General features: G+C 63.0%; 1 protein-coding gene across 2 annotated transcripts in view; it reads right to left on the bottom strand.

The window, feature by feature from the left end:
• Nucleotides 1–19,246, bottom strand: part of ZC3H3 (zinc finger CCCH-type containing 3) — a 59,463-nt gene that overhangs the window by 19,983 nt on the left and 20,234 nt on the right. For both annotated transcript variants that reach the window (XM_037166441.2, XM_053660865.1), the window contains one exon: nucleotides 15,308–15,461. In XM_037166441.2, coding sequence (XP_037022336.2) covers nucleotides 15,308–15,461 — 154 coding nt within the window. The remainder of the gene's footprint in view (nucleotides 1–15,307; nucleotides 15,462–19,246) is intronic.

The following is a 19,246-nucleotide window of genomic DNA, read 5'->3' as shown; positions in this document are numbered from 1 at the left end:
CACACAGAGTGCCTGAGCACGAGTGCGGCCAGCGGGCTGAGGCTTGGGCACCTGTGGGGAAACTGGGGCCACAGGTGCAGCTGCTGGCAGGGGACTCCACAGGGCTCTCAGGTGGGGTTCGACCTCTAACCACCCCCTTGGCTGGGGCACGGTCGGTGAGTGGCCAGGCCGCTCAGGCGGTGGTGGTGGTGACGGGCAGGAGGTGGGCAGGCTGGCGGGGAGCAGAGAAAACCGCCGGGGAAGCGTTTTTCCAGGGAACGGAGCGCGGTTTGCAGTTTGCGCAGCTCCGGGAGAGCAGGGAGTGCGCTGTCAGCAGGAGCAGGAGGCAGCTCCGCGCAGCAAACTCCAAGTAGGTCAGGCCCAGCCGCTGCCGTGACGAGCTGCACGCTGCTTAAGTGCACTTTCCACGGAAACGCTGATGGTGCCCTGGGGGCCCACCCCCGCCCCCTCCCTGGGGCCCCAGCCCCTGGGCCAGTGCAACCTCTGCCTGGCGGGGAGGTGGCATGAGCCCAGAGCCCCTCTTAGACGGACCCCCCAGCTCAGGGCCAGCACAGCACAGGGCTGCTCGCCTCCAGAGCCAGCAGGCACGCTGGGCAGTCTGCAGGGCAGCTGCTCACAGTTCTGGAGGGAAGACAGAGCCCCTAGGGCGCGCAGCGCTTGTGGCCCGTGAGGGGAGCGGGAACACCACAGTGCAGAAGGAATGTACCTGGGGGACCTGAGCAGGCCTCGCAGGGGCCCAAGAAACGGGGCTCAGTGGCCAGGGACCCCTCGGACGGATGGCACAGGCCTCACGGTGGTTGTAGCCAGCTGGTGTCTCTTCTCCTGGGTGTGGCCCACCCTGCAGCCGTTCCCCTGCGGTGGCCCAGCTCTGTGTGCCCACTTCCTGCCTTTCCCTGCCAGCCACCTGGGGACAGAGGCGTGCTGCCTGTGAGGGGCTGTGTGACCAAGAGGGGAACCGGAGGGCGAGGGTCACCCGAAGGCTTCCTCAGGTGCCGTCCCTGCCCGCCTGCCCCAGGGAAAGGGCAGCAGTGCCTCCGGTGCCCCGTGCCGCGTCCGCCACACGCACTGCAGCCCTGGCGGGAGGGCCAGGCTGCTTTATGTGCTCACGTCTATTCAATCGGTGCTCCGATCAATGGATGCATTACAAGCTTTCCCTTTAAGAGCCTAATAAACAACAAGATGGAAAGTAAAATTCTCCATAAAATGACACTTTTAAAAATCCATTTCGGCTGGAGCTATTGGTGTTTTGTACGTTAGCTGCAAAAAACAGGGACTACTGTGTCTTAATGGCCCCACGAGGGAGTGCAGAGTTCAGCCCGAGGGGCAGGGGGGCAGGCCCAGCACGAGGCAGGGCCCGGACTCCTGCACCCAGGTAGCCCCTCCAGGCTGGGTCCTCAGCCCAGGATCCCCTTGGCCCGAGCAGGCTGCCGAGGGGCAGGACTGACCCTTCCCCTGCTCCCTGGTCCCCATCTCTCCCTCCCTCTAGCACCCCTCCTCTTCCTACCTTCCTTTGGTCTCTCTGTCCCCCACCCCCATCCAGCCTTGGTCACTGCCAGTCCCCCTGGTCCCCAGGACCACCTGCCAGGGCCTCCCCACTGGGGGCCTGCCCCAGATTGGCCGGCTCAGGCACTGCAGCTCCTGCCCAGAGTTCCCCAGGAAGACCTCGGGAGGTCCAGGACTCCCTGGCTCCCAGCTCCCTGGGACCTGGGTGCCAGTCCCTATGGGCGGTCTGTCCTTCCCCCATCCTCCCAACCGCAGTGCAGGCCTGGGGGGGCCCCGGCCCAAAACCCAGGGGCACCTCCTCAGGCCGGACCCACCCACCACCCCGGGGGGCCTGCACCCATTCACAGGGCAGGCCCTCCTCTGTGCCCCACCCCCCCGAGACTGCACTCTGCTCTCACTCTCACCTGCAGGCTGCGGGCACCCAGCCCAGAGCACACCTGAGACCTGCTGGCCAAGGCCACTGCGAAAGCCCAGCCACTGTGGCCTTGGCAGCGGGGCCTCCTCTCATTGGCTCGGTGAGCACCCCAGGCCCTCTGCCCTCACAGTCCGTACTGTCAGCTGAGAGCCCACCCAACCTGGACTGGCTGGGTTCCAGCCCATGGCCACGGCCACCATCTGCTCTGCGAGTGCCTCTGTCCACCTGGAGCAGCAAGCCATCTCCCACCTGCCTGGCGACCCCCTAGGAGAGTCACGTCCCTGGCTGGGGGACACTGAGGGCAGTCCAAACCAGGGGTGCATGACAAAGGGGAAACATTACAGGACCCAGAATCCCACAAGCACTTGGGGACCCCGTGCGTCACTGCTACCCAGAGAGGGTAAAGTGAGGGGCCCAGCACCCACCCCTCAAATTCCCCAGTGGGACTTCTCTTCCTGGGTCACAGAGCAAGGGCAGCCTGGCCCCTGGGATGGAGGCAGCACCCACAGCACCACCAGCAAAGAGCTGCTGAGAGTCAGAGTGGAGGCAGCCAACTGCCGAGTGAACACCCCTAAGTGTGTGCAGCCGCCCCAGGTGCTAGAGGGCCGGCTGGACCTCGCCAGGAGAGGGCAAGGCTGCAGCAGGTGTGCCCACGCTATGCAGGAGCCACAGAGCTGCTGCCGCTAAGGTTAGGGGGGACAGCCGCTTCTCCCAGCTCTCGTGCGGCAGGCGGATGTCAGGGTGGGGGGCTGAGAGGACAGAGATGGGGAGCAGCACGGGCCTGGCACCTGCACGGTGACGCACAGGGCGCGCGGCCAGTTCCCATAAAACGCACACCTGTGAGGAGGCAGAGGGACCTGGGCACCCACCTCTGGCCACCAGCAAAAGGCTGCTTGTGAACGGTCACAGGCTGAGTGTGAAGGCCAGAGCAGTGGAGCAACCAGAGAGAAGCGCGACTCAGGGCAGGCACACGGTTCTGGGACAGGACACCAAGGGCCCTGCTCCCAGAAGGAAGACCGATGAACCAGACGTCATCAAAACGCTGGCCTGGACGGCACACAGGGCCGGGGAGGGCGCGTCTTCGGTGCAGGGAGAGTACGGGAACACGCTGACGAGAAGACACAGGAGTGGGCGAAAAGCCCCCAGGGCGCCTTGCGGGGACCTTGAGGTGCAGCGGTGGCCTCGAGTATCAGCCAGAAGTGCACACTCAGACCTCGGTGGGGGCCACCATACCCACCTGACCTCAACAACAGAAGTTGATCTCCTCAGTTCTGGAGGCTGCAAGTCTGAGGTGAAGGTGCCAGCTCTCAGCGAGGCCTCTCTTCCTGGCTTGCAGACTGATGGCTGGGGCCTCGAACCAGGTAGCACAGCCTCTCTGTGGTGCGTCTGCAGAGGGGGCTCTGGGGGCTCCTCTTTCCACGGCCCAGTCCCATCAGATGAGGGCCCCGCCCTGCGACCTCACTTAACCTCGACTACCTATGCAGAGACTCTGCCTCTGAAAACAGCCACAGTGGGTCAGGGCTTCGATCCCTGCCAAACAGCAGACAAAAGCGCTCAGACACCAAGCGGCGCCTACCGTACAATCCCATTTCCATGACGCTCACAAACTTGGATCCAGAACAAGTTTCTCCTGACAGAAGCAAGGAGAGGGGCTCCCTGTGGGGTGGGGTACCCCACCAGCTGGGTGGTGGGTACACAAGATAGAAGTCCACAGACCTGACCCCTGAAGACACAAGCTGCAAATGTCTTGCAAAGAAGTCAAAGCCAGGTGCAGGAACAAGCATTCGTGCATGATGAAGGCGGCATTTTTAAACAAGGAGGGAAAGCCAGACTCTCACAAAACAGTCCTGAGACAGCCCAGTAACTTATACAAAATTAAGTTTTAACTTTAATCGTGCACCACATCCCCAAATAAATGCCTAGCAGATCAAAGCTTTAAATGTAAAACGTGAAGAACGTGTAATGGAACCCACGCAGTCTCGGGTGGGGGCTGTTCCAAGTGAACCCAGATGTTGTCCCGGAGGAGCAACAGGATGGGTGCACAGAGACGCACGGACTCCGTCCAAGACCCTCACAGACAGAACTGAAAGGCAGCACTGAAAATGGGGACGAGCAGGGGCTGCGGGAGGAGGTGACACGTGGGCTGCCCAGAGAACCTCTGGGACATGTAAGAACCACGCCAGAGGCAGACAGTAAGCATAAAGAAGTGTAGAACTTGACAAAGACTACGAGCAAAACTGAAACTCAACTGGATAGCCTTCTCCTCTGAGTGGCGGAGTCTGGCTGTGGTGGCCAGCACCGAGAGGGGCATGAGAAGATGCAACCCGGGCCCATGGGAGGCGCTTGCCTTGCCCAGCCCAAAACCCTGCAGGGCACCCTGACAGCCAGACCAGCTCAGGCCTGCCCCGGACAAACAGATCTCCCTGGGGAAAACAAAAAAATGACAAAAGCGAGCGATTTCAACAGCTGGCCCAATGTGGGACCCAAATGTGTCTACCCAACCAACAAGCCAAAAGTCTCCTCCTTCAAGAAGTCTTCCAGGCTGCAGACAACACTGAGGGCAAAGGCCATCTGTGGGAGGGAGCAGGTGGAGGCAGGAAGGTCAGAGCTGGGTGCTCAAACACTGCTGTGGATGAAATGCGGCTAGCACCTGCTTGGACAGAGGATGGCCCAGGAGTACAGGGCTTGGCCGGGGCCCAGCTGCAAGTAGGCGCTGAGCATGAGGTGGGTGGAAGCTGGAGGCACAAGGTGTTGAATTCCTCAGTAGTCCCAGGAGGCACAAGAGGGCGGGCAACCCTTCCGGGGCCTACGTGCCTCCCTGTAGACCCCGCCCATGACATGCAGGCGGTGCCTGGTTGGGGGCGGTGGGCGTGGCCCGTAGTGGGCGGGGCCTGGAGGAACCGGAGGAGCGCCCCGCCCCTGAAGGAGCCCAGACTGCAGAGGACAGAGCCCTGGCGTAATTTACACTCCCCCACCTATGCTTTATGGCCTTCTTAATTCGGCTCCTGCTACTATTAATGTAGTTAATGCTGAGATTATATCTATTTTCTGGCGTCAGGCAGTGATTTATTCAAGCCATTTTTCCGGCGGAGGCTCCCACGCTGTTAAATCAAGCGCCTTGCCAATTAAGTGCTGACTCGGGCAGCGGACGTAGCCCTAACAGACATCTAACCGCAAATTAAACTGGGGCGCACTTGGGGGAGCGGGAAGGGCCGCCGCGGGGACCTTGCTGACTCGGAGGGAAGTCAGAGGAAAATAAAGCGGCTCTGCCGGCAGGTCCCCTGGCCACAGTGGCTGCCCTGCCAGCAGAGGGTGGCTGGGGGACTGACAGGCAGGGGCCGTTGTCCCCTCACAGAGGTATCTGCAACTGCAAACCCTCCTGGGGACAAACATTTAAACAAAACGCCCTGGGCCTGCGCCTGAAATGGCCAACAGACCCGCTGACAGCCCTTCGGCACCACAACCCTGGCCAGGGAGGACCAGGGAGGACCCCTTGTTGGATGGGGTGGAGGAGTGTCCCATCTCTGAGGACGAGGACATCAAGTCGCACTGCGGTGGGATGAGCTCAGGAGGAAGGCAGGGTGGGGAAAGGTAAGCACCAGAGCCTCCTTGGGTGCCCCACACCCCACAGAAGCCCCCTGGCCAGAGAACCATGAATGACACTGTAGAATGGGTCCTGGGATGAGATCATGGCCAGGTCACCGGGGGCCGCCAGGGGCCCACGGGAGCACTTGTCTGTGGGCCCCTTGGCACGGCCCTCAGTGGTTGGCAGTCCTCTCAGATGGGGGGCCCTTTGCTGTGTGCCCCGACCCCCGAGACGGCGTCTCCCCTGTGTCTGCAGAGGCCCTGGCCCAGCTCTGAGCAGGGAAGGAGGGTCTGGGTGCAATCAGGCCATCGGACAAGCAGAGACCAACATGACATCGGTCACTGAGCACCCCCACTGCTGCCTCTGATGCCGGTCACAAAGCACTCAAATGGCATCTGGCAGTACTGGCCACCAGGTGCCATGGGTGACAGGGTGTCCTCCTTCTTCCAGACAGCGCTCAGCTGCCCCTGCTCTTCATTTCCAGGGACACCCAGGGGCACCAGCAGTCACATGAGGGCCCACGCACGACGCTGGCAAGGGGTGGCCTGGGCACGGGTCCCCCACGAGGGTGATCCTCCACACGTCCCACAGGGACCAGCCACCAGGACCTCACGAAGCCCCCTCCTCAGCAGCCCTGCTGTTTTCAGAACAAAGCGTCTCCTGGTGTGTCGAGAAATGCTCCACCTGGTCCATTGGGGGGGGCCGGGGCCTCGCCCTACCCTGCAGTTCCACCATGGTGGTATCTTACAGGCCCTCCCTGTCTGGTCCCGCCCCCTTCGGTTTTGTCCAAAAGGAACGAGGCCTGGGCGAGGAGCGTGACTGCCGGCCTGACCCCTCCTGCCAAGTTCTCCTCAGGGTCAGGCCTGCAGGCCCGGGCCATGCAGCAGGGGCGAGCGTGAGGGCTGGGCCAGAGCAGGGGGTAGCACAGGGCCCCTCAGAGCCTGCCCCTGACCCAGGGACAGAGAAAGACACAGACACCCGGTGGCAGCGGCAGAAAAGGCAGGGCAGAAACTGCAGGGCCAAAGGCCCAAGGGCCTGAGAGACACTCACAGACTCCAGAGACCAGCAGGTCTGGGGGCCTGGCCAGAGGGCGGGGACCATCCCAGCAGGGACCTGTGGCAGAGCCCAGGCCAGGGAGGCAGAGCACACTGTGCCCTGCCGCCCTTAAACTTGGCCCTAGTCCTGCCAGTCACCTCCTACCTCCCAGCACGGCCCTCAGGGACACAGACACCAGGGACATGCCCAGGCCAGCTCACCAAGGGCCCAGAGACAGGTGACCAGCCCTAGCCATGGGCAGGTCCTAGCCTGAGATGGAAGGGAAGAGGGTGCTCATGCCTGGCACCACCTCCTCCCGATGCCCCTGCCGACGCTGCCCGGCCGCCCTCACCATCTCACGCACACGCACCGTCTCACGCACACGCACCGTCTCACGCACACGCACCGTCTCACGCACACGCACCGTCTCACGCACACACCTAGGCCACAATGCCTGTGCTCCAGGCCCCACCAGGGAGGAAGCAGCAGTACAGACCTTGCACGGGGGACAATGGTCACAGGGCCAGAGGTTCAGACCGACAGAGGTGGTATGTCAGGGCCCACGGCTTGGCCTTGGGAGCACGGGGCTCCCTGGGAGGCGTGAGGCCCCGGGTGACCGTCTGCCCTCGGCAGTGCTGAGCACTGTCTGCCGGCACCGCACGGAGGTGGCCCCAGAGCTGCGTACCGGTGGGGACCAGGACCGGTCGAGGGGGCAGACCCGAGGCGCTCGGCTCCCAAGGCCCAGATGCCAGAGAGGCTGGCGGGGCGTCCACTGGCCCCCCTCAGTGGTGGGTGGCTGACCACCAGCAGACAGCCACAGAACCACACGAGGAGAATGGAGACAGAAGGCCCGTCTAGGTCTGTGCGCCCACGGGAGCCAGGCATGCAGGGTGTGCTCTGCTGGTCTAGGCCCCGACCTTCGGACGAGACTCCAGAGGGAGGCTGGTCTCTGACAGCAATGCCTCGGTGCCGCTCTTGCGGTGGCTGGGCCCAGCAAGGCCAGTGCCCCTCACCTGTCTTGCAGGCCACACAGGAGGTGTGAGGTGAAGCCCCTGCCCACACCCGGCTAAGGAGCACGGGCAGGTGTCCCCGCCGCCAGGGGCTGCTGACAGCAGAGCGGCCCGCCTGCCTCAGGCAGACGGAGAAGTAAATAAACGACCGGCCCTGGCACGCTCTGAACCGACTTCCAAATCAAGAGTGCGTCCTGGCTGTCAGGCCCCTGCAGGCAGGCCCCGGCCCCTCCCTCGCAGTGCGCGGCTCAGCCCATCCACTAGAGTGATGGAGGCAGAGGGCTCCGTGGCCCTCCTCCCTTAATGAGCAGCCGAAGGGATCGGTGAGCATAATCTCACAGGCAGTAATATTTTATATAATCGCCGAGTAGTTTAAATTGAAAACCCCCAACTGAATCAATATTTACTGCACTGAAACGAAATGAATAGTAATAAGTCACTAAGCTCCCTGTCCTGTTTCATAAAATAAAAAATTATAAAAATGAGCACAGCGCGTGAGACCATCACATTAACTTTTACAGCACTTGGGGAGCTGGAGCCGCCGGTTCCCATAAAGCAGGGTGCTCAGAAACCTGCCAGAGCGACTGCCTCAGCACCACCTAGGGGTCACCCCTGGCCACCCCCAGCCCGGGGCCCACCCAGCCTCCCTCTCCGCTGGCCAGAGCCTGGGCACCAAGGGCTCTGAGGCACCCTCCCCGTCAGCCTCTGGTCAAACTTCTGCCCAAACCCCACCCCCGCAGGGGCACGGATGGGGACCTGGACACAGGCTGGTGGCCGGCTCCCTGAGGGTGGAAGGAAGGCGGGGCACTGGGCTGCCGAGGGACCAGTGAGTGCAGAGGGCAGGGCCAGAGCCTGTTCCCCCTGCAGGCCCAGGAGCCCCAAAAAACCAGGCACCCCCTCTGGGCTCCGGTCCCCCAGGGGAACCACGCCTGCAGGGTACCAGGTGCACTGCAGTGCTGGCAGAGACAATAGCCAAGAGGGGCCCCAGGGAAGGGGCACTTGACCTTGCACTCTGGACCTGGGAGCAGGCTGGTGGTGTGGTGGCGGCAGGACACAAGGGCTGAGCCCCCTGCACCCACATGCAGACTCCTGGGTGGGAAACGAGACCCCAGCCAAGCAGTTGAGGCCAACTCAGCACAGGAGGCAGAGGGCCCTGCCCTCACCAAGCTAAACTGGCTCCTGCCTGGCTGGTGCCCGAAGGGTCCCTGGTTCGGTCCTGGCTGGTCCGGGCGCACACCAGGGCTGCAGCCGGGCCCCCAGTGCAAGGTGTGTGAGAGGTGGCTGATCAATGTTTCTCTTGCACGTGATGTTTCTTTCTCACTCTTCTTTCTTCCCTCCCTTCCCCAATCTCCAAAAATAAATGAGTAAATACTTTTCTAAAAAAGAAACGTGCAGAGGACTGAGGGGTCTCCCACAAAGACAAGGAAAGGCCCTGACTAGGCCATGACAAGCATTCGACACCAGGGGTCATCAGGGAGGCGCAAATTAAAACCACAGTGAGCCACACCGCCTCGCAAGGAGAAGGTGAGGGTTAAAGAGACTGTGACGTCAAATGCCATGACGGAAACAGAAAAGGCACCGAGGCCTCAGGGACAGTGGCTCCACGTGGAGTCACACCCCCAACCCAAGTCCCCACATCTGCTCCCAGGCGCCACGGCAGAGAATGGAAACGTGGGCTGGCAGCCCGCGTCCACCACAGCCCCGGGGGCCTGGCCCCAGTGGCCATGGGGAGGGCTGATGACCGTGGCGGTGGGACCATGCTCTGCACAGGGGTGTCTGGTGCTGGGCGGGGGCAGGAAGTGCCAGGGGATAAGGGACCATGCACCTTCCAGGGGACAGGGCTGGAGCCACCCGGAGGGCAGGGGAGGCTCAGTGAGGAGGAGCAGCAGACTCAGAGCAGGCGGCCAGGTGGTCAGCCCCCCGGCACTGGGCGGCATGGCAACAGCAGGGCCTCTCAGGCTGTCCCTTGGGCCGCCGAGCACCTCCACAGCCTCCTGCCCCCAAACCTGAGCCTTGTCGCAGACAAGCCCACGGACACTGCAGAAGAGCCTGGCCATTGCTCCCCAGACAGCAGGTCCCAAAAGACAAAAGGGCTGGGTCGACTCTGGCCTCAATGAGGCTGAAGAGGCGTGAGCGTGACCCCGACTGAGGGGCGGCGCTCCTGCGCTGAGGGGCTAAGGGGCCGTACTCATGCAGAGGGCTGTGACGAGGGGGACTGGGTGCACCCAGCCATGACCCCAGTGATGGGCACAGGGCTGCTGAGAGCTGTGTCTGCGACGTTTCGCCAGCACAAAGTCACCCCAAGGGTTACATGTAAGAAGCTAGGGGGACAGGGATGGCGCCGAGTCTGGGCAGCCCTCCCCTCGCCCTCCTCTGCCTGCAGCCTGGCCCCAGGCCTGCCCTGCCCCTCCCCCTGCCCTCCCCCACAGCAGCCCCTCTCTCTGTCTGGCGGGTGCTTCCTGAGGCCCTGAGGGGTGACCGGCAGCAACAAGGCCCCCGCAACGTGCCGACACGAAGCAGAGGGGGCACCGCCTGCCATCTACTCGGGACACGAGCCACAGAGCAGGTCTGCCTTGTGCAGGCTGCCACCCAGCCGTGACCACCTGTGGGACCCCGAGCATCCTGGAGTGCCCGGAGCAGCGGCTGGACCAGGGTCACTCATTAGTTGACCCACACTGCCACGTGTGGGCCGCACAGCGGCTTCCCGGCTCCTGGCTCACTGCCCAAGGCTGGCCGACCCTCTCAGACTGTGTGGGAGCCTCTGCTCATCGGCCTGGTGACAAGCAGGACAGGCCCTGCGGCAAACTGACAGGATGTGACAGTGCGGGAACAGGGCCTTTGGGGGTGACTAGGGCTAGAGGAGGTGGTGCGGGTGGGCCCTGTGAAGGATGAGGGTCCTCGCAGGAAGGGACGCGGCCGGAAGAGAAACAGACCAGGGCGCTGGGCCCCGGCCTGCAGCCCGCAGCGCTGAGAGAGGAGCCTGTGCCCGAAGCCGCCTGGCCAGTGCGCCGCTGCGGCCAGAGCCGGACCGCAGGCAGAGCTGGGCCTCGCTGGAGGCTGAGGAGCTGTGCAGGTGGCCTGGGCAGGGGTGGGAGACGGCCCGAGGGAACTCTGGCAGGGGCTGTGCTCGTCCTCGGGCTGAGCTCCTCTTTAGTGAGACGTCACTTGAGAGAACCATCTCAGAGGCTTGCGAGAGGCAGCCCCGACCGCGGCAAGCCTCCCAGAGACTCCTGAAGACTCAGCTCGGGAGACGGGACGCAGGGAGGCACCCGAGTGGCACGTCCAACGCTAACCATGTCGTCTGACAGTCACAGTGTGGGCACTACGACTTCACAGAAGCGTGTTCCGGCCAGGTGGACGTGGCACCCGTGGATAATGGTGTTGATTCTGTTCGTGCTGACTCTTGGTGTTCTGACATTTACTTTCCTGATAATTTGGAATCTCCTAGAAATGATGGCCATTCTCAGAGCTGATCAACAACTAGGTCAGACTGAGAACTATGCCACCTTGGCCTTTCCCCAAAATAATACCCTCTCTGGGGGCCCAGAGGAGGAAAGGCCCACGATGTCCAGTGAGTCCAAGGGGAAGAATGTTTCCTTCCCTGACCCAGGTAAGCAGATGCAGGACAAGTTAACACTAGGTAGCAGGGAGCCAGAATTACCCAGCGCGCTCCCCCAAGTTAATCCCCTCTAATGAAATAGCCCCTGAATATATAAAAGTTGTTGGAGTAACAGCCCCTCCTTTACCTTGAACAGGAATATATATTAATTAGAAGTTAGCAGGCAAAGAAACAGGAGAAGCTTGTTAGATACTATAAACTAAGCACAATTACCAAGGAGTCAGAGTCCATGGTACATAGAGAAACATTTTGGACAGAAAGACAAATAGCTAACTTAGACATCACAAAGGCCTTATAATAAATTTCCTAACCTCTGCTCGGTCTAGCGTACCTTTTGCCCTATGCCAAATTCTAGACCTTTAATAAATAATAAGACATTCAAACTCTGTACACAGAGTTATTTCAAATTGTCTGATTCATGGTTCTCCTGGTCAAAACAATTTTTGTTTAATATAACTGAAACTATGGAAATTCTTGTACTTTTTCTGGTTACCTTTGTATTGATTTTGTCTGCTTAACTGATCATGCTATACACCTGCAAATGTTAATCACTACCTCAAATGAAAATATAAAAACCTGCTTGTACTTGCAATAAACGGAGCAGAGCTTCACTGTCCTTTGAGGCGTGTTGCTGTCTGCTACCCAGCGCCGATGCCTTACCCACCTTTGGGACCCCTTGACCCGCTGCGGCCGGACCGCGGCACGAGAGTTGTCTGCAGCCCAAGGAGCCGCCTCCGGACGCAGCTGCTCAGGCACAGGGCTTATTTTGCACGTTGACATCCAATGGGTTTGGGAAGGAAAAAAAGTGACAGGCCGTTCAGGGATACAAGTCCCACTTCAGCTGCAGCGTGGACTAATGAACCAGCGGGAAGCCAGAGAGAACACAGGCAAACCCAGAGATCTTACAACAGAACAATTACACCCTCACTTGTCCGCGTGTCGGCCCTGGGATGCCCTGTGCTGCCCCCGGGCCTGGCCCAGAAGACCCCGGAGCCCCAGGGCCGGTCTGGGCAGCATGGTCTGGAGTCCTTGGGCCCTGCCAGGCCCCCTGTGGGCCTCGGACCCAGGAAGTTGGCTGTCACGAAGCTTCCCACATGGTGGGCCCAAAGGGAGGACGGGCTGAGAGCCGGGCTCTGTGCACATCAGGAAGGAGCGACACCCCCACCCAGAGCCGGGGGGGGGGCCGGCGGGGAGGTGCAGGGGGAGCAGCAGGTCAGAGTGTGCAGAAGAGAAGGCCTCTCCCGAGAGGGGTGCCAGCTCTGTGGGGGAGGAGAGGGGCCCTGTGTGGGGTGAGCTCTCTGGGGACAGGGGTGGCAGTGGCTCTGTCGCCTCCACAGTCTTTCTAAGGCATGGTGTAGGACCAAGCGTGGCGACCCCACTGCCACCGTGAGGGGGTGGGTCGTCCCCTGGCAGGAGGGCAGGGGCTTGCTGAGCCCCTGGCTGTCGGCTGCTACGCCCACCTCCACCCCAACAGCCACCCCGCTTGCCCAGGGTCGTACGGTGTGCACCACCCACCAGGGCCCCGGCCCCGCAGGACAACAGCCCCCACCACACACGGCGTGCATCCCCTGCAGTGACTGCACTCCTTCAGTGCGCGTCTGCCAGAGAACGAGGTCCGGGGCCACCAGGCTGCCCGCATCTGCCTGCCGGCCCCTCCAGGGGTGTCCTCCCTCCCAGGGGGTACAGATCAAGAGGCCCAAGGGCCCTTGGTCCCCAGGCTCAGGCCAACTGCCCCGTGGGACAGCCCTGCGTCCTCCTCACAGCAGAAGCCCTTGGCACATGCTGGCCCGAGTCCCCACCAGCAGCCCCTCGGCCGCTCCTGCCTGGGGAGCAGCACCAAGGGGCCTGCAGCTGCCCCTGGCCGAGGCCGAGGACTTGGCCAAAACCAGCCGGCTCCGGAGCCTCCCTCTGGTGAGGCTGAAGGCAGTGGGTGGGTGGGCATCAGACTGGCCCTGGCCCCAGCCCCCACCTCAAGCCCAGCCCTTCCTGCCACCTCAAGGGCCAAGCCTAGGCCTGCGCTGCCCTCAGTGGCCGGCCAGCAGGTGGGCAGCCACTCTGCTGAGAAGGCAACCTGCCCAGGACATAAGTGACCTCAGCAAAGGAAGCCCAGCCCACTGGTGGCCACCCAGCCCCCAGCACCCTGCCCTCCACCCTCCCGGGAGCCACCGTGCGGGCCCCAGCCCAGGGTTCAGGGCTTGGCACTCAGGTTGTACCCAAAGGCCCCACTGCACGCCCCCCCCCCACTCGCAGTCATGGCAGGGCCATCCCGAGGTGGGTCACAGTGCTTCCGCCTGCAGGGGAGGTGCTGCAGCCTGGCCTGTGGGGGCCGAGCCTTCTGGTACCCAGAACCATGCGGGGGCTGCACAGAGCCAGGGAGCCCAGCTGCCTGCGGGAGCCAGCTGGCCAGTGGCTGCGCCTGGCTGGCAGCTGGACCTCCCCCGGCGGCCTACCGCATCCACCTGACCCAAGATGGACCCAACCCACCTGCCCACACAGCGCACAGGCCCCTTTCAGCCCTGCCACCTCCCTGACCAGGCTGCTCCCTGCCCCACAGGGGTTCGGGGAAGAGGCAGGGCAGGGCTGCCTCAGGAGGGCGCAGAGCCACCGCCCTGCCGGGCCCAGCACCCACCTCGCTCAGTGACCCCGTCACGCCGCAGCAGGACCCAAACCCCAACCCTCAGTGGTCCTGGGAGGAGAGGCTCATGGGGGCCACCCTGACAAGTCATCCCCAGCCCTGGCCACCCTGGAAGGGGGGGGGGCCTGGCCAGCAGGTGGGACCAGGCCCCCTATGACAGGAGGGGAGGCAGGAGCAAGAATCAATAAATCTGAACCTCATTCACGATGATCGGGGCCCTTATTAAGTAAATTAATTTAAGTTCATTTACTAGGTTCATTCGGCGCGGCCCTGACTCCCGACCACGACGACTTGGTGATTTAGGGGAGACGCATTAGGAAAGGCCACGCTCGCCAGACGGGCAGCGGAAGAGGACGGGCCCACTTAGCGCGGCGAGTCGGGATGGAAATAGCAGGTGTAAATCCAACCTCAGCAAGAGAGTGGAAATTGTCTTCATAAATTTGTAGAAATAGCCCCAAGACGCTTATAAATCTATTTAAAACAAAAATATTACAAAAAGTGCAGTAAAATTCACTTAGAATATACTCCCAGCTATTGCCTCCAGGGAGCAGGCGGCAGGACCCAGCCCACCGCAGCCTGGCAGGGAGGGAGCAGGGCAGTGGGCACTGGGGACGGTGGGGGCGGGCTGGGCGGGCGCCCCCGCGCCTGTGCAGGCCAGCAGGCCGCACCGTACCCCACCCCCAACCCCCGGGCCCCGGAGCCAGGCCAGCTCAGACCACAGCAGGGCCTGTGAGGGCTGGCAGCGCGGCCGCGGGAGCACCGCTGCTCTGCCCTGGGGCCCGGCCCCACAGCCTCTGGCCAGCGGCCAGGTGCTCTGGAGCACCCTGTGCCCATCCGGAAGCCTGCCCTGGACCAAGGGGCCCCACGCTGCCCCGCAGGAAGCAGGCTCCTGAGGGCGGCCGGAAGGCAGAGGGGAGGGGTCTCCCACCCATCTGCCAGGGCTGCCACCCCTTCGGTCTCCAAGATGGGGCCACACCCCCGTCCCGGGCCTCCCAAAGCCCCGTGGCTGCAGCGCCAGGAGTCGTCCCCACATGGCCACCCCAGCTTCCCAAGCCCCCCTGCTTCTGTGCCCGGGGCACCCTGGAAAGGAGGTGGAGCCACCGCACAGGCTCAGCCAGGAGCAGCCGGGCCAAGGGCACAGCCCTGCGGCGGGCGTGTGTGCAGCTTTCCTCGCCTCGGGCGTCAGTATGTCCCCGTGTCCCTGGCTCACAGGTTCCCAAGGGCGCCCAGCCTCTCACCACGAGTTTCTCCCTGACAGATGCCATGGCCACTACTGCCAGCTGATGGCTTGCTGACAGTGTGTGTGGGGAGGGGGGTGGCGTCTGCGTGGCACACAGGCCAGCCATCAACCTGGCGCAGAGACTGCTGAGCAGAAAGACGAGCCCATTCCCCAGCCAGCAAACTGAGACCCAACCCCTGCAAGTGGCGAGCTCAGTCCCATGCCGCCCCTCCCGCCCCGGCCTATGTGGCCTTGGACCCTGCCAGCCGCCTCAGGCCCACGCACCTGGACAGGGAGAGCCGCCGAGTCCGCCAGGAAGGCAGGGACAGGGGGAAGGGGGCCGCGTTGAGCGGCGACACGGGCGTCTTCTTGACGATGCGGTACCGGGTCTGGATCACCTTGCTGGTGGGAGGGCTCCGCAGGCTGCTCAGGCGGGAGGCTGCAGAGAGAACCCAGTGCAGCGGTCAGTGGGGGCTGCCAGAGACGCCCATCACCCCTCACTCCAGCCCCACACCACACGGCACAGGCATGTCCCCAGAAAGCCCAGTGGCCCAGAACTCCAGAAGAAGGGGCACAGGCCCAAGTCCCAAGACGCAGGTCTCTGGGATGCTGGGTGACGCGGCGGAGGTGGGGGGGGCTGACCAGGGGTCCTCAGTGAGTGGCCCCAAACCCCCAAACTTGGGGCTGGTCCCAACTCCCCAGAGCTCCCATGGGCAGCAAGGAGGGTCTCCTGGGCCGGTCCAGGAGGCCAGGGTGGGCACGGGCACCTACGCTGTGTGCCCACGCGGATTTACGTACTCCTCATGTGTCCTGCCGTTTTGCTCCTCGCAGCTTTTCCTCTTACTGAAACTGTTTCACGCAATTAACAGGGATGCTTTGCCTGAGCTGCCGTCCACTTGACAGCTAGCACTTTCTCCACAGCTTCAAGGAATGCGGCTAATTGCCCGACTTCCACGGCACACAGCTCCAACTGCCTAGGTCATTAGAGCTAACGCAGCCAGGACCAGCCTCCCGAGAGCTGCACGACACCCAGGGCTCCGCGAGGAGGGACTGCCGCAGGCCCCACGGGCTCCTCAGGGGCCCTGCCCACAGAGATACCCAGGCTGGGCAGCTGGGCCAGGCAGCCGGGTCGGTGGGTAGAGGTCAGGCAGAGACCAGGGGCCCGTGGGTCAGGTGAGGCCCCAGGAAAGCACTCATGTGGTCCCACCACCAGCACACCAGCAGCAGGGTGAGCCCTCGGCTCCCGGGCAAGAACTGGCCAGCCCTCAGCTGAAGGCCCAGGACAGCAAGCAGGGCAGGCGCACAATGGCCTGAGACCCAGAGGCCCCTGCCCTCCTGCGGTCTGGCACCAGCCCCAATTTTGGCCACCACCCTGCCCCGAGGCATAAACCAGGGCTCTATGACCCACACTTTCTCCACTGGGCATGAGGCAACCTCCTCCCAGCACCCACAGGCCCCTGACCCAGACCTAGAGCCCCCCCATTTCCAGACCGCTGGAGCTGCTGCTGGTCCAGAGACAGAAGCAGGACCTGTTGCTAAACACCACCTCTTGAGCCCCAAGCCAAGCAGGTCCCCAGCCCAAGGCCTGGCCTCCCGAGTGGCGCCCAGCCCCGGTGGCTCCCCCAGCTCACAGGCCCCAGGGCACCCAGGGGACACATACTGGGGGGCTGCAGGCCAAGTCCGCCCCACAGGAGCCACGGCACTCACTTGTACCGCATGGCCCGGGGGATGATGGAAACTGAGGGCAGAGACCTCTCTTTCACCCCCTCCCCGTCCTCCCTCTGTCTCCGTCTCCCCCTCCCTGCAAGGACCACGGCTGGGGACAGCCAGGGAGGAGAGGGAGTTCAGCACAACCACAGGCACCGTGGCACTGCCTGGGGGCTCGCCTGTGCCGAGGGAGCAGCTCTCTGGCTTGGGGCCCACGACGCACACCTGGTGAGGAGGGCACAGCCCAGCACCCAGCGGGCGTCGATGAATGAATGTTTGTTGGATTGAGTTTCCACGGTCTCATCAGCAAGGACAGACCAACAAAAGTCAGTAATGGCTTGTTCCAGCTAAGAGCCTAAGAACACGAGATCTCCTGTGAGTTACTGCCACGCGCCAGCTGAGCCCACGGCCCCCAGGCTGCCTGCTCCCAGGCCCCTGCACCTGGACAGTCCACCTGGCTCTGGGCCCTCACTGGGGCCTGCCAGCCCACACCCCTCGCTTGCAGATCCACCTGTGCCTACCGCTCTGGGTGGGATGTGCACCCAAGGGCCACAGAGCCCCTGTTCTGCAGCCCAGCCCCTGTAGGGCCACCCCAGGTGGCGGGGAGGAGGGCTGGTCCCTGCTGGGGCCAAGTCCCTCCTCAGCAACCTCCCCGCCCTGGTCCTGATCGCCAGGAGCCCCCTCGGGCTCGGCTCCACCACCGATGTGGCCTTCTCCAGCCCCTAGTGCAGCCGGGCAGTGCCCCTCCTGCAGGAAGAGACCCCCCTCCTGTGTTCTACGGAGGCCCCGCATCTGAGTTCACAGCACAGTCCCATACAAGACAGGACCACAGGAGAGCCAGCTTCCCATTAACTGTTCGCATGTCACTCATGCCTGCCAGCTGCCACTCCCAAAAGGACGCAAATCAAGCAGATGCCCTTTTAAAAAGCCAGCCTCTCCTCACTTCCCCTGTGCTATTGCTGGGTACACACCCCCACCCTGGGGGTCCTGGGAGGCAGACAGAAAGGCCCCCCGTCCACGCCCCACCGGGGCTGGCTGCGGGTCTGTAGACAACCACGCCGTTCAGACCGGACCCTGGTTTCACTCCCTTGCTGCAGACTCCCAGCGCGGTGATGCGCTCCCCGTTGCACGTCTCACTCACATCAAGCCCCGCGCGCCTTTACTGCCAGCAAGGCGTTATCAGGCCTGCACACACAGCCCTCTCCGCCCGCCGTGCAGGGGTCACTTCTAATGACTAATCGATCTCATTAGCTTTCCTAATTAAAAACTTTACTGCCGCAACGGAAGACGAACTGCAGAAAACTGCTGGCATCATATCTGAGTGGGATATGAGCCCATCCATCAGCGGGGCCCTTGCTCCCGCACACGGCAGCTGCCCGGCCTCTCCCATTCCCGCGCTCTGGGCCGAGGGCCAGGGGAGGCTGGAAGGGCACGAGGGACCCTCCCGTGCGCCGAGCCCAGGGGCAGAGCCAAGGCGGCCCGGCAGGCCCCCGGTGCACACTGCCCCCCATGATCCAGCCAGGGAAGGAGGAGCTCTCCAGCCCCTGGGAGTCTGCGCCACACGGGGTGATCGGTTCCCCAGCACACTGGCCGCTGGCAGGGAGGCAGGGGCTGCACCCTGCCCTGCCCCAGTTCGGCTGGCACCACTCTGGCCTGGGCTCGACCCACCCCCACCCCCAGGAGCCACTGGAGGAGGCCACAGCTCCCGCTCTGTTTTCCTGGGGAGCAGGGATTCAGAGTTCAGATTTCTACGGAACTTCAAAGAATTAACTAGAAGAAAATGAGTTCCTAATTTCACAACTGTTTAATGAGTAAGGAGAAGATGAAACCAGACTGCTAATCTGTGCAAAAAACCACCTCAGGCCACTGACGACAGAGATGGCTGCTCCCCAAACGAGCCGGAGCCCAAGCCCGAGGCCGAGGCAGCAGGTGAGTGTCCCCAGCAGTGGCTCCCCAGGCGGAAGGAGCCTCCCGGCAGGGCTCCAGGCTGGCCTCCGGGGCTGAGGGGAGCCACAGGTGCCAGTGTGTCAGGGACAACACGGTGGGGCCAGGCAAAGGGTGCAGAGCCAGGGGACAGCTGTGTGGCCACGGCAGTCTGCCAGTCTGGGTTTTCCAACCCCTACCCAGCACGATCCAACTCTGAGTACTGGCCCAACGTGCTTTTCACCAACAGCCCCCACCCTCCACCGCCGGTTCGGTGCTGGTCTCTGCCCCGTGCACACACCACTCTCCCTGCCAGCTGGCTCAGGTCTCCGCCGGCCCACCGTCGGCCAACAGTGCCCCCAAGTGCCGCTCAGGAGGGCCCGGGAGCAGGAGTGCCACCTGAGGGTCCACAGGGCGGGCTGCCTCGCCCCAGCAACGGCAGAGGTGCGCTCTGGTGAGAAGGCCCACAGGAGCAAACGCAGAGCAGTGGGCATGGCCCCTGCGCCTGAGAGCCCGACGCAGGCCGGGCTACGTGCAGAGCCCAGCCTGGCAGGGCCTCGGGGCCCACTGCTGGGGCCGGAGCAGACGCCACAC

This window comes from Artibeus jamaicensis, unplaced genomic scaffold, assembly GCF_021234435.1.
Source record: "Artibeus jamaicensis isolate MK-2021 breed Jamaican fruit bat unplaced genomic scaffold, CSHL_Jam_final scaffold_916, whole genome shotgun sequence".
Lineage (NCBI taxonomy): Eukaryota > Metazoa > Chordata > Mammalia > Chiroptera > Phyllostomidae > Artibeus > Artibeus jamaicensis.
Note: the sequence above shows the minus strand (reverse complement) of the source record. Positions and strands in the feature narration are given on the sequence as shown.